Source organism: Schistocerca nitens, chromosome 4, assembly GCF_023898315.1.
Source record: "Schistocerca nitens isolate TAMUIC-IGC-003100 chromosome 4, iqSchNite1.1, whole genome shotgun sequence".
NCBI lineage: Eukaryota > Metazoa > Arthropoda > Insecta > Orthoptera > Acrididae > Schistocerca > Schistocerca nitens.
The window spans coordinates 352,963,838-352,977,064 of record NC_064617.1 but is presented as its reverse complement, the minus strand read 5'-3'; the positions used below and the strand labels follow the sequence as shown (position 1 = coordinate 352,977,064).

The following is a 13,227-nucleotide window of genomic DNA, read 5'->3' as shown; positions in this document are numbered from 1 at the left end:
ATCTCGCATTGAAGTCTGTGCTACATTTCGGGCTTCTGTAAAAGATCACCAATCTTGGGGATTTTGCGTTTCTTTGAATACGGCATGCTTTTTTCATTCTTTGTGCAACAGTGTTGTGACCTGTTCTGTGTACCATGGAGGTCAGCCCCATCATTTGTTAATTTAATTGGTATATAGCTCTGTTGCTATCGATACTATTTCTCTGAATTCAAGCCACATCTGGTCTTCCCTTACATTGTTAATATGGAAGAAGTGGAGATTTTCTCTCAGGAAGGTGTAAAGTGAATTTTTATCTGCTTTTTTGAATAGGTATATTTTTTGTTTATTTTTGGAGGATTTGGGGTTAAAATATCCAGTCTCACTAAGACAGCCCTGTGTTTACTAATCCCTGTATCCATTTTGATGCTCGTTATTAGCTCAGAATTGTTTGTTGCTAAGAGATCAAGTGTGTTGTCTTAACTGTTTACTATTACCATGGGCTCATGAACTAAGTGCTCAAAATGATTTTCAGAGAATGCATTTAGCATGATTTTGAATGATGTTTTATATGTACCTTCAGATTTGAACATGTATTTTTGCCAATGTATTCAGGGTAAAGTAGTGACCACCAACTTTATTTGTATGACTCCGGTACGCGTTTGAAATTAAACTCAGGTTTACTTTGAACCTTTCCGCAAATGTATGATTTTAGATGGGAGCTCTGTAAAAGGATCCAATTATTATTCTGTTTCAGTTGCCATAATGACCTCTGCCAATACTAACTCACAGGAACTATGTACTTCAGTTTCAGTACGAGATAAACTACTTGTAACAGCAATAAACACAAAACCACCAACTGTGTTTAGCCTATCCTTTCGGAACACCATTAGGTTCTTTGTGAAAATTTCGGCTGAACTTATCTCCGCCTTTAGTCAGCTTTCAGTGCCTGTAACGATTTGAGCATCAGTGCTTTCCGTTAGTGCTTGGCGCTCTGGTAGTTTCCCAATGCAGCTATGACAATTTACAACTGTTTCACCAGTGGTTCCCGTACCTATGTTCTTCCTGTGTTCAACCTACACTCTTTGAGACTGAAGTCCTTTTTGTGTCTCAGGCTCAAAGAGAGCAAGTCTCAGAGACCCTCTAACCTAAAAAAGACACCCAGTGCGCACCACTCAATCCCTGCTACTTGTGTAGCCACCTCCTGTGTGTAGTGGTCTCCTGACCTATTCAGTGGAACCTGAAACCCAATGACCCAATGGTGCAAGTCAAGCTATCTGCAGCCTACACAGTCGCAGAACCGTTAGAGCCTCAGATTCAGACCCTGCACTCAGCTCTGTATCAGATGTCCACAATCAGTCCTCTCAACTATGCTGCAAATGGTGAGCTCTGCTTTCATCTTTCAAAAAAGACTGGCAATCTTTACCACTTCTGTTAGCTGTTTGAAACCATGGAGAATCTCATCCAATACAAAGCAACAAACATCACTGGTACTGAGTCCGCAGCTCGTGGTATAGTGACTAATGTTCCTATCTCTGGATCCCAGGGTCCCATGTTTGATTCCTGACTGGGTTGGGGATTTTCTCTGCCCGGGAACTTGGTGTTTGCATTGTCCTCATCATTTCATCATCATAATCTGTGACAGTGGCTATATTGGACTGTGGAAAAATTCAGACTTTGTACAGGCACTGATGACCGCGCAGTTGAGCGCCCCACAAACCAAACGTCATCGTCATCACTGGTCCCGACAGTGAACCACCACTTGCAGTTGGCTGCACCTTATGCTCCTCGTGGCATCTGGAAGAACCCGTTCCACATCTGGAATGACTCCTCCCAGTATGTACATGGAATTGCATATTGGCTTTCTTCCCCTCCTTGGCAGCCCTGTCCCTAAGGGCCCCCATAACATGCATAACATTGGAGCTCCCAACTACCAATAATCCCACCTTCTGTGATTGCCCGGGTCTTGCAGGCTGAGAGGTTCTCTCTGGAACAGGACAAGCAACTGCATGTGGCTGTGGCACCCACAGCTAGAAACTGGAACCTGATTAGCAGACTTATAGGGGAGGCCTTACATGCAGGCACCTGAGAAGTCTTTCTCTACCTGCCATGCCCTGAGGTGACCTCCCACTCAGCCACAGGTGAGGAGTCAACCTCAGTGTGAGCAGTAATTGGGCTGTGGACCGCTCAGCAGACATGGACATGCTGGACGTCTCTTAGATCCTCGCAGTAGTGATGCCCATCACCTGCAGCTTCAATCTGTGTAACTGAAGCCATCACAGCCTGGAGTGGAGAGCGAAGTGTCGCCAACTTGGCTTGCATCCATGCACAGCAGTCACAGTTTCCTATTGATACTAATGATCATGATTCACCATTTTGATGACTTGTGCACGCACTAACAGTGTGTGTGCCAATTGGAGCAGCTAACATACAATTTTTAGGTCTCAATTCAGCAAATTTAGAGAAACCTATTTTTAAGCTGGAAAACTTTTCTTTAGAATTTTTGTACGCTTCTTTAAGCTTACACAATAGAGTCTCTTTGAAATCTTTGTACTTCCATCTGATTCAGTAGATTTAATACCTGGCATTGCCCTATTAACTACATCATCTTCATAAAAAGAACATACAATTTGGACCTTCGGAAGAGCATTTTTCTTTAAGAATTCTGTTCGACTGCCTTGCAATGTAGTTTGGTACATTTAATTCACGTGTAACCTTTCAAATGCTCCAATTATCTGCTAAATATGTTAGAAGCATTAGCCTTTTTGTTCTATTCATACAATTCGAAAACTTACTTTTCAGATTTTTTACAGCTTCACATTTATCATCATCACTGTCGCTTTCTGGTGACAAATTTTCAGCAGAACCAGAAAAAAATTACATTTCATAGTTTTGGAAATTTTTCTTACTTTCGATGTGCAATACTTTTTGTATTCCATTTTTCTGTTAACAATGGGAAATTCACCCAACCGTTCAAGAGATATATTAAGTGACTGAACAACCTCTGAAGGAGCCATAAATTCTGTGTCACTGTGTGATTATGCTTGGGAGTGAGAATGTTCAGGTTCAGCATTTTTGTCATTTATAAACTGTGCATATTCAACATAGTAATTTCCTTCTTACATATATCAAAAATTTTTGGACCACTGACTATTTGTGGGTGCAATTCAGGCATCCATGATGTGACATTTCTGAGCTTTCTGCTGTCTCTAACAAAGTGATTTGTTTTCTGTAACAGATTGCAACACTGTATTCCCAATGTGTCAGTTTCCATCTTGAGGGTGGAAAAACACCCACACACACTTAATGTTGAAATAGAAGATCATATGTTAAAAACTAGCCAGTAATTTTTACATTTTCATGACTCATTGTAAATTACTTTCTAGCTTCCAATAACATAGTGTTTTACTGAAGTGTTAAATATTTGGCCTAAACAATAAGTACTCTTTAATATCAGTTCTCAAGTAAGTAATTATTACACACAATCAACTCGGAATACATACACTCAGGAAGGGCTGTCCTCACTCTGACAGTAAATATTGTTGCGACAATTGAGTACACAGTCGGATTATATTACTAATGAAGAAATCATCATCCCAAATTTACAATTTGGCCTGTAATTTACAACAATACTAGAAGTACACTACTAGGAGTGCACTACACGCCGGAAGCAGCTACAAGGGTAGCGGAGTACGTGTGGAGTGCACATGGGGGTTTTTTAGGTTGGAGAATTCCCTCCCTAGGCCCGACAAGACGCCTCCTGAGACGCAGCAAGGTAGGAGTAGGCAAAATGCAACAGGGAATAACAATATTAATGTGCTAATAGTAAACTGCAGGAGCGTCTATAGAAAGTTCCCAGAACTGCTCTCATTAATAAACAGTCACGACGCCCATATAGTACTAGGGACAGAAAGTTGGCTGAAACCAGACGTAAACAGTAATGAAATCCTAAACTCAGATTGGAATGTATACCGTGGAGACAGGCTGGACAGTGAAGGGGGAGGCATGTTTATAGCGATAAGAAGTGCAATAGCATCGAAGGAAATTGTCGGAGATCCGAAATGTGAAATGATTTGGGTGAAGGTCACGGTTAAAGCAGGCTCAGACATGGTAATTGGATGTCTCTATAGGCCCCCTGGCTCAGCAGCTGTTGTGGCTGAGCACCTGAAGGATAATTTGGAAAATATTTCGAGTAGATTTCCCCACCATGTTATAGTTCTGGGTGGAGATTTTAATTTGCCGGATATAGACTGGGAGACTCAAACGTTCATAACGGGTGGCAGGGACAAAGAATTCAGTGAAATTTTTTTAAGTGCTTTATCTGAAAACTACCTTGAGCTGTTACACAGAGAACCGACTCGTGGCGATAACTTATTAGACCTTCTGGTGACAAACAGATCCGAACTATTTGAAACAGTTAACGCAGAACAGGGAAGCAGCAATCATAAAGCGGTTACTGCATCGATGATTTCAGCCGTAAATAGAAATATTAAAAAAGGTAGGAAGATTTTTCTGTTTAGCAAAAGTGACAAAAAGCAGATTACAGAGTACCTGAAGGCTCAACACAAAAGTTTTGTCTCAAGTACAGATAGTGTTGAGGATCAGTGGACAAAGTTCAAAACCATCGTACAATATGCGTTACATGAGTATGTGCCAAGCATGATCATAAGAGATGGAAAAGAGCCACCTTGGTACAACAACAGAGTTAGAAAACTGCTGTGGAAGTAAAGGGAACTTCACAGCAAACATAAACATAGCCAAAGCCTTGCAGACAAACAAAAATTATGCGATGCGAAATGTTGTGTGAGGAGGGCTATGCGAGAGGCGTTCAATGAATTCGAAAGTAAAGTTCTATGTACTGACTTGGCAGAAAATCCTAAGAAATTTTGGTCTTATGTCAGAGTGGTAGGTGGATCAAAACAAAATGTCCAGACACACTGTGACCATAATGGTACTGAAACAGAGGATGGCAGACTAAAGGCCGAAATACTAAATGTCTTTTTCCAAAGCTGTTTCACAGAGGAAGACTGCACTGTAGTTCCTTCTCTAGATTGTTGCACAGATGACAAAATGGTAGATATTGAAATAGACGACAGAGGGATAGAGAAACAATTAAAATCGCTCAAAAGAGGAAAGGCCGCTGGACCTGATGGGATACCAGTTCGATTTTACACAGAGTACGCGAAGGAACTTGCCCCCCCCCCCCTTCTTGCAGCGGTGTACCGTAGGTCTCTAGAAGAGCGTAGCGTTCCAAGGATTGGAAAAGGGCACAGGTCATCCCTGTTTTCAAGAAGGGATGTCACACAGATGTGCAGAACTATAGACCTATATCTCTAACGTCGATCAGTTGTAGAATTCTGGAACACGTATTATGTTAGAGTATAATGACTTTTCTGGAGACTAGAAATCTACTCTAGGAATCAGCATGGGTTTTGAAAAAGACTATCGTGTGAAACCCAGCTCGCGCTATTCGCCCACGAGACTCGGAGGGCCATAGACACAGGTTCACAGGTAGATGCCATGTTTCTTGACTTCCGCAAGGCGCTCGATACAGTTCACCACAGTCGTTTAATGAACAAAGTAAGGGCATATGGACTATCAGACCAATTGTGTGATTGGATTGAAGAGTTCCTAGATAACAGAATGTAGCATGTCGTTCTCAATGGAGAGAAGTCTTCGGAAGTAAGAGTGATTTCAGGTGTGCCGCAGGGGAGTGTCACAGGACCGTTGCTATTCACAATATACATAAATGACCTTGTGGATGACATCGGAAGTTTGCTGAGGCGTTTTGCAGATGATGCTGTGGTGTATCGAGAGGTTGTGACAATGGAAAATTGTACTGAAATGCAGGAGGATCTGCAGCGAATTGACGCATGGTGCAGGGAATGGCAATTGAATCTCATTGTAGACAAGTGTAATGTGCTGCGAATACATAGATAGATAGATAGATCTCTTATCATTTAGCTACAAAATAGCAGGTCAGCAACTGGAAGCAGTTAATTCCATAAATTATCTGGGAGTACGCATTAGGAGTGATTTAAAATGGAATGATCATATAAAGTTGATCGTCGGTAAAGCAGATGCCAAACTAAGATTCATTGGAAGAATCCTAAGGAAATGCAATCCGAAAACAAAGGAAGTAGGTTACAGTACGCTTGTTCGCCCACTGCTTGAATACTGCTCAGCAGTGTGGGATCCGTACCAGATAGGGTTGATAGAAGAGATAGAGAAGATCCAACGGAGAGCAGCGCGCTTCGTTACAGTATCATTTAGTAATCGCGAAAGCGTTATGGAGATGATAGATAAACTCCAGTGGAAGACTCTGCAGGAGAGACGTTCAGTAGCTCGGTGCGGGCTTTTGTTAAAGTTTCGAGAACGTACCTTCACCGAAGAGTCAAGCAGTATATTGCTCCCTCCTACGTATATCTCGCGAAGAGACCATGAGGATAAAATCAGAGAGATTAGAGCCCACACAGAAGCATACCGACAATCCTTCTTTCCACGAACAATATGAGACTGGAATAGAAGGGAGAACTGATAGAGGTACTCAGGGTACTCTGCGTCACACACCGTCAGGTAGCTTCCGGAGTATGGATGTAGATGTGGATGTAGAGTAAATTTGGAAATTTTAAAACATGCTTTTTGAAGAAGAAAAAATTTAAATTTTGTTTTGAAAATAATTTTATGTTAACCTATATATTGTTATATTCCATAGAAAAGAGCATGAGAAATGCTGTACTGTGGTAATCATCCCAGGACGTAGCTTAATTAGGAAAATTTCTACAGCAATTCTAAAAACTGCTGTTCCCTGTTTTTTGGGCCCATTTATGAGAACTTTTCAGCTCTCTTAACTCAGAAAAGAGTTGACATGTTTCTAAGTCTATGCCAACAGTACACATGTGACAAATTTCAAGAAAACCTGAGATGGTGAGGCTTAGACCATGTGTGACCATGTGTTGATTTGACATGGAATAACCCAATAGTAGGTATTATGTCGTATCGGTTAATCAGTTTTCCAACTGAGTGGCCAATTAATTCGTGAAACAATCAAGTACAATGTTTCCAAAAGTGAACTCACATTGAGAGGCACTAGATTTGAACGTTACTTGTTGTCATTTCTGATGATGCAGAATTTGAGATTTTTCAGGCCTAGTTATTTAGTGGGGTATCTACTGAAACAAGCGAAGTATGAAAGCAACTGTAAGCAAGTGAGGAAGGAAGTTGGTTATTAGAGAATGTTGTCCTTTGGGAAGGTTTGTTGACTATGACTGTGTGTGTGTGTGTGTGTGTGTGTGTGTGTGTGTGTGTGTGTGTGTGTGTAGGGGGGGGGGGGGGTGCTTCCAATGTGGCAGACACTATTTGTGTTGTGTGAACAGAAATAGGGAGATGTGTGGGCTTGCTGAGAATGATATGTCGAACAAGTGCTGTATTTAGAGCCGCCCCACCTTAACCCTCTCACCTACTATTTACCCCTCATTCTTACTTCCTCAGTACGCTACTACACATAAACCAGTTTCCATGACACAGCAACAGATTACTAGCAGTTGGCTGTGGATTTCATTCTGCTTATCAGTTATGGATGGGAAAAACCAATAGGTTAAAACCAATGCCAGTATTTGAGTTCTGAATAGCCAATATTTTTTAGTATTTGTTTTGTCTCAGTTAGAACAGGTGTCTTTTTATTTGTATTAATAACCGAATAAGAAAAACTGAAACATCAATTGGCCCCAGCAGTCCTAATTTTTTTGTTTTTTGGATAAACCTTTTAAAAAGGAGTAATTTTTATTCACAAAATTTGCTTTGGTTTGAAAAGTTGCATTATTGTAGAAAATGGGGATAGCAATCAGTACTATTTTAATAAAAGTGCTGACAGAAATGAGCAACAAACACATGGCATAAAAACTGGTACAGTGTTGATGAGACAGTAATGTCCCTGTGGCCATGTGTCATGGCTTAAGGTACACACGTATGTGTTGTGTGTGAGATTTACCCCAACTAGTCTGTGCGGAATTTTCTTGCTGTCATCACCATACATCCTTTGTACTGCAGAATGGTACCAACCCTACTCTGGGAAATATTTTTTCAGAGTGAAACAACAGTGAAGTACAGTGCTTGGTTTGCTTGAAAATATCAAGGATTTATCTGCCATTTCTGTGAAATAATAAAAAGGAAGGAAATTATGATAACCCAAATAAATTAAGAACTTAACGATAATTCATTCATAGTATACATTAAAAATAGAAAGTAGCTGATCTGCTGCCTGCGTCTACATTATATGGCTTTATCTGCTTGTAGACCTTGGAAACAGACAAATTAACACAAAAAATAGTTCTTCAGTCTGTTTTCACCCTCTAGCACTGACTATTTGTAATGCCAAAATAGTGCTATGATACCTGACTACAACATGATTTTTGAGTAGAGTTTCAAAAAATTAGAATGAGTAGCAGAATACTGGTGAGTTTTTTTGTAGTAGTCAGCCATTTTTCACTTTTTGAGAAAAGCAGTGAATGTGGATGGACTCAGTTTGCTTTTATTTGTCTATTTAATATTTTGACTCTGTGTGTCTAATTTTTCAATCTTTGTTGGATTTCTACATTTATTACAGGCAATAATAGGAATAAAAGAATGAATATCGGTTATTTCAGAAACTGGTTATTTTGAGTGGTTTTAACAATCGGGTTAAGGTGGTGTGGAAAATATATAACAGTGTAACTGAAAACTGGTTGTCTCTGTGATAACTGCCATGCCTGCGACTAGTATACGCCCCAGAAACAAATTGAAATCCTCGTCCAGTCAGTGCTGCTACATGTTGAGTTTCAACCATTGCTGATTTCCTCAGTACAAAAATTCTTGTTTGGTATTGGAAATAAAATGAAGCTTACATTCCTATCAGTAAAAACATATTTTATTACTGTTATTTTTGGGTGCTGCAAACTTAATGTTTTACAATTATATAAAACTCAAAAATTGTATGCTTCATATTTTTAAGTACTCAAAGTTTCTTCCAAGTGGCACAGGTCATTCATTTATATTTGCATCACATTTATTATGATTTGCATTTAATAATGTTAAGTTGTAATTTGTGACCAGGAGCTCCTGGTATATACATTATTTTTCAAAATAAGAACATGCAGATTTACATTGTGTTTGATATTATAAACAAGTAAGTGTTAAGTTCTTGTTTTTCCTTTACAGATTTCCTTAAAGATACAGGGTCAGTTTCCAAAAACAAGAGTGATGCTTCTCTTCCAAATGGCAAGTCTGATAGAGAAGCAACTATTATGAAGCAAGAGGAAAATAAAGAGAGAGAGAATAAAGTGACCATAACAAAAGTGTACGAGTTTGCTGGAGAAGAAGTAAAGTAAGTTAAAGTAAGCAGATTTCAGATTTTAAAAATAAAATGTTATGATATTTATGCTACAACTTATAATGTTACTTTTTGCTCTATTTTCATCACACACTGCACAAGTGTTCTTACACCAAAGACGCCAAATATCTGAAAACTGAAAATTATTTCGGTTTTACGATGCCAGATAAAGAAAAAACATAGCCAACATACAAACAAGAAGACAAATAGATGGAAACCATTTTCCTTAAAAAAACCTCTAATGGTGAAAAAGTAAACTCTAAGGAGAAAAAGTACAATTATTTTTGACATTATTTGATGCTTGGAGGGGAAAAAACACACAGTGGATAAAGTAAAGTGATGCTATGTATTGCCTTTTAAATATAGTTCAATGTGAAACTTTGTGGCAGATTAAACCTGTGTGTTGGACTGGAACTCAGACATCAGATCTTTGCCTTTCACAAGCAAGTGCTTTGCCGACTGAGCTGTCCAAGCATGACTAATGGCCGTCCCCCCAAGCATCTGAGCTGTCAAAAGATACTGTTTGCGTTTATCTCGTCTCATAATTACCGAGTGACAATGTAGGATTATGTGACATGGATAGAAGGGGTGAGGAGGGGGCGTGTAATGTGATCAATAATAAAATTAAAACAGAAAAAGATGCTACATGTTGTTAGCTTCAAAACTTAAATATGTATTTTATAGTTATACAAAATTATTTGTTCTGATTACTCCTAGTGGTATTTTATTTTGTGACTTGTTTCGAAATACTTCATCAGTTCATGGTTCACTGTTCTTGCAATGGTCAACACTTCACTTCTTTTCCCGTTTTGGAAGTTATTGGGTTTTTCGAAAATTCCATAAGAGAACTGAAGATTTTACAATATTTGCATAAAATGATAAATTATACTCTTAATATATGATAATTGGTGCTGTTATGTTGTCTGTTGAAGTTGACTTGTTGGAACTGGCAATTTATTGCCCCGAAAAACTGTTTGCAGGGTTACAAAGGAGGTTCCAGCTGATTCTTTTGAAGCAAAAACAGCAGCTACAAAGCCTCATTCAGCATCTCTCTCTCCAGCACCTGCAGCTGGAAGAGGCCAAGGAAAGGCAAGAGGTGGATTGTCCTCTGTGCTAGGCATGATAGGTAATAAGAAACAGAAATTGGGAACTCTTGAGAAGTCCAAGCTTGATTGGGATCGTTTTAAGAAAGCTGAAGGTATTGAAGAAGAACTTCAAACGCACAATCGTGGTCGTGATGGGTGAGTACAACATAGGCTAAGACCTAACTAACAAATTCTAATTTGATTTGCATTGACTTCTATTATTTATAAGATTTCAGTTTTTAGTTTAGTATTTCATTATCTTAGTCTTTAGTGATGTAGAAAGCAACAATTGTAAGACAAAAATCCCCATTAAAATGTAATTGTGTGGTTCAGTCTGAAGTTCAGCATTTGATTGAAAAGGATAAAAAAACTCTGGTTGACTTTCCTATGGTAATCGGTGTTCTTCATGATGGTACGATGTAGGAATTTGAATACATATGCAGGCTAATAAAGTTCACAGCTTCAGTGTTTCACTTTATTTAGAAATCTTGTAGTCCTGATTGTCATCAACTGATTTTAAAGTGTACTAACATGGACTCTGTTTCAAAACATAACAGGAAGCTATTCACTGCCACTTCACTGATCAACCTTTCTATATTGACTTGCACACAGTCCCAGAGGCTTCAACACTTAACATATTAATGCATTTTCTGTTTTGCTTGGCTTTGTTCTGCATTACATTGTTGACTTCTGATGGTTTCTGTATCATGTCAAAGGTTTGAACTTATATGGGTACATCATTGCACAGTGATGAAAGTTACAGGAATTATATTTATTTTCACATTCAGTATATTGATTTGTGATTGACAATTAAAATGTTACGTTTCCAGGTACCTTGACAAACTGGATTTCCTGCAGAGGACTGATGTTAGGCAATTTGAGTTGGAGAAACAACTGAGAACATCACGGAGAAGTAATAGATGAGCATTCTACTGTATTTAGGTGCAAAATCTGCATGTGTGTGCAGTGGAATGGACCAAATTCTGTCCACAAAGTTCTGTCAAAGGCTGGAATTTTATCTCTTTAATCGTCAGTAATATGTCGGCTTCTCATCCTGAGTCCTTAGATGTTCCTTTCAAATGGACATAACTTGCAAAGGCTAATGGGAATTCAATTTCTGGTGAATGTCATAAAATGTGAATCTAGTGGCATATTTTTATGTATCTTGATTATATTGTACAAAATCGTTACCATATGCCACAGCTTTCATATAATCCCATCACCATAGGACACTTGATCTTCACGCTTAATTATTGTTCCAGTATTAACACAGCTGTAGCTGTTATGACATACATGTACATATTTGTGATTTATTTACTAGAAGGTATACATTCCTTGTTAAGTATTTACATTTTGTAAGCATTGTCTAAGTAACTGTCCAAACAGATCACAATGTATCGTATAAATAAAACAGTAAGTAGACATGCAGAACTGACTGACTAATAATTTCTTTGTCTAGTGTGTACTATTTTTTCATAATATATGCCTTCCTCTTGCTTTAGCTGAAAATGAGAGAGAAGGTGAACTGTAAGTGCTAAGAAACCAAGTAGTCTGTTTCGTTTCATGCTTCACTGTATCGCAAAATGACTGATGCTGTATAGATCTGTCCTGTTGACGCTGTCATGTATTTTTCTTGGCTGTTAATCGCAACAAAGCAAGGACAGTTCTGTGGGTAATTATATGTATTTGCAGAAGAAGCTGTTTGAAAATTTTATAACAAACTTCGACTGAAACCTTTTCTTTGCAAAACGAATGGTTGAATGTCTAGTGAATGTGTATTATTGTCTTGGAATTTTTCAGGTAATTTAATGTGATGACATGATACTTTCATTGGTGTATGAATCTCCAAAAATTCAGTTGCAGGGAAAAAGTTGAATATTTGGAGGCTTATATGTAAATCTAAAGTAGCAACCTAATTTGACTGCATCATTTGTTGCAGTGAGTGGACCTTTTATCAAAAAAAATTATCATCCATTAAAAGTGCTTAGCAGTGCATACTGTAACTCAAAGCAATTAATCTCATTTCTCACATTGATAGACTTCTGAAAGTTTGTAATCTGATATGCGTATCAAGAACAAAAAAAAATTGATGTAGTCATTGACATATCTGAATCCTACCTGTTACGATTTTAAGCAGTTTGTATGTAATGATAAAATGTCTTAATAAATACATTTTTGATCACAAAGCAATTGTACATGTTTATTTTTAGTGTCAAAAACACACACACACACACACTCATAAGTGCACAAGTCACACACAGCCAATGGCCACCCTCATACCTAGTGGTAAGGCCTCACTGTGGTGAATAGTGATTTAGGCTGGTGTGAATGGGTGGTGGGGTACAGCAGAAGAATGAGGCAGGGAGGAGGAGGGATACCAGATGAGAGGCGGGGTAAGAAAAATGCTCTATAGCTGCATGTTGAAGTGTTCAGGAATGTGGCAAGAACAGGATGGTGGGCTGTTAGGTGCAGCATTGGGAGGCTGTACAGGAGGAAAGGGAAGCAGAGAAGGGAAAAGGACTATGCAGGTGCACTGGGGGAAGAGCAGGTGTGTGTGTGTGTGTGTGTGTGTGTGTGTGTGTGTGTGTGTGTGTGTGTGTGTGTGTGTGTGTGTGAGTGAGGCTGGTGTTGTACCAGGGAAGGAGATAGAGGCAGGTGGATACAGAACTAGTGAAGGTTTGGGAGGGGGGGGGGGGGAATGGACTGCAGGATATTTTATAAGGAGGGGGGTGCCCACCTGCTCAGTTTAGAAACACTGGTATTGATGGGAAGAATGCGAAAGCAGTCATTGAAATCTAT

General features: G+C 39.0%; 1 protein-coding gene across 2 annotated transcripts in view; it reads left to right on the top strand.

Moving 5' to 3' along the window:
* LOC126251638 (craniofacial development protein 1) overlaps window positions 1–12,559 on the top strand; it is a 65,642-nt gene extending 53,083 nt beyond the window's left edge. For both annotated transcript variants that reach the window (XM_049952185.1, XM_049952186.1), the window contains exons 5-7: window positions 9,172–9,337; window positions 10,324–10,584; window positions 11,259–12,559. In XM_049952185.1, the coding sequence (XP_049808142.1) occupies window positions 9,172–9,337; window positions 10,324–10,584; window positions 11,259–11,352 (521 nt within the window). In that variant the 3' untranslated portion in view covers window positions 11,353–12,559. The remainder of the gene's footprint in view (window positions 1–9,171; window positions 9,338–10,323; window positions 10,585–11,258) is intronic.
* Window positions 12,560–13,227: the final 668 nt, after the last annotated feature.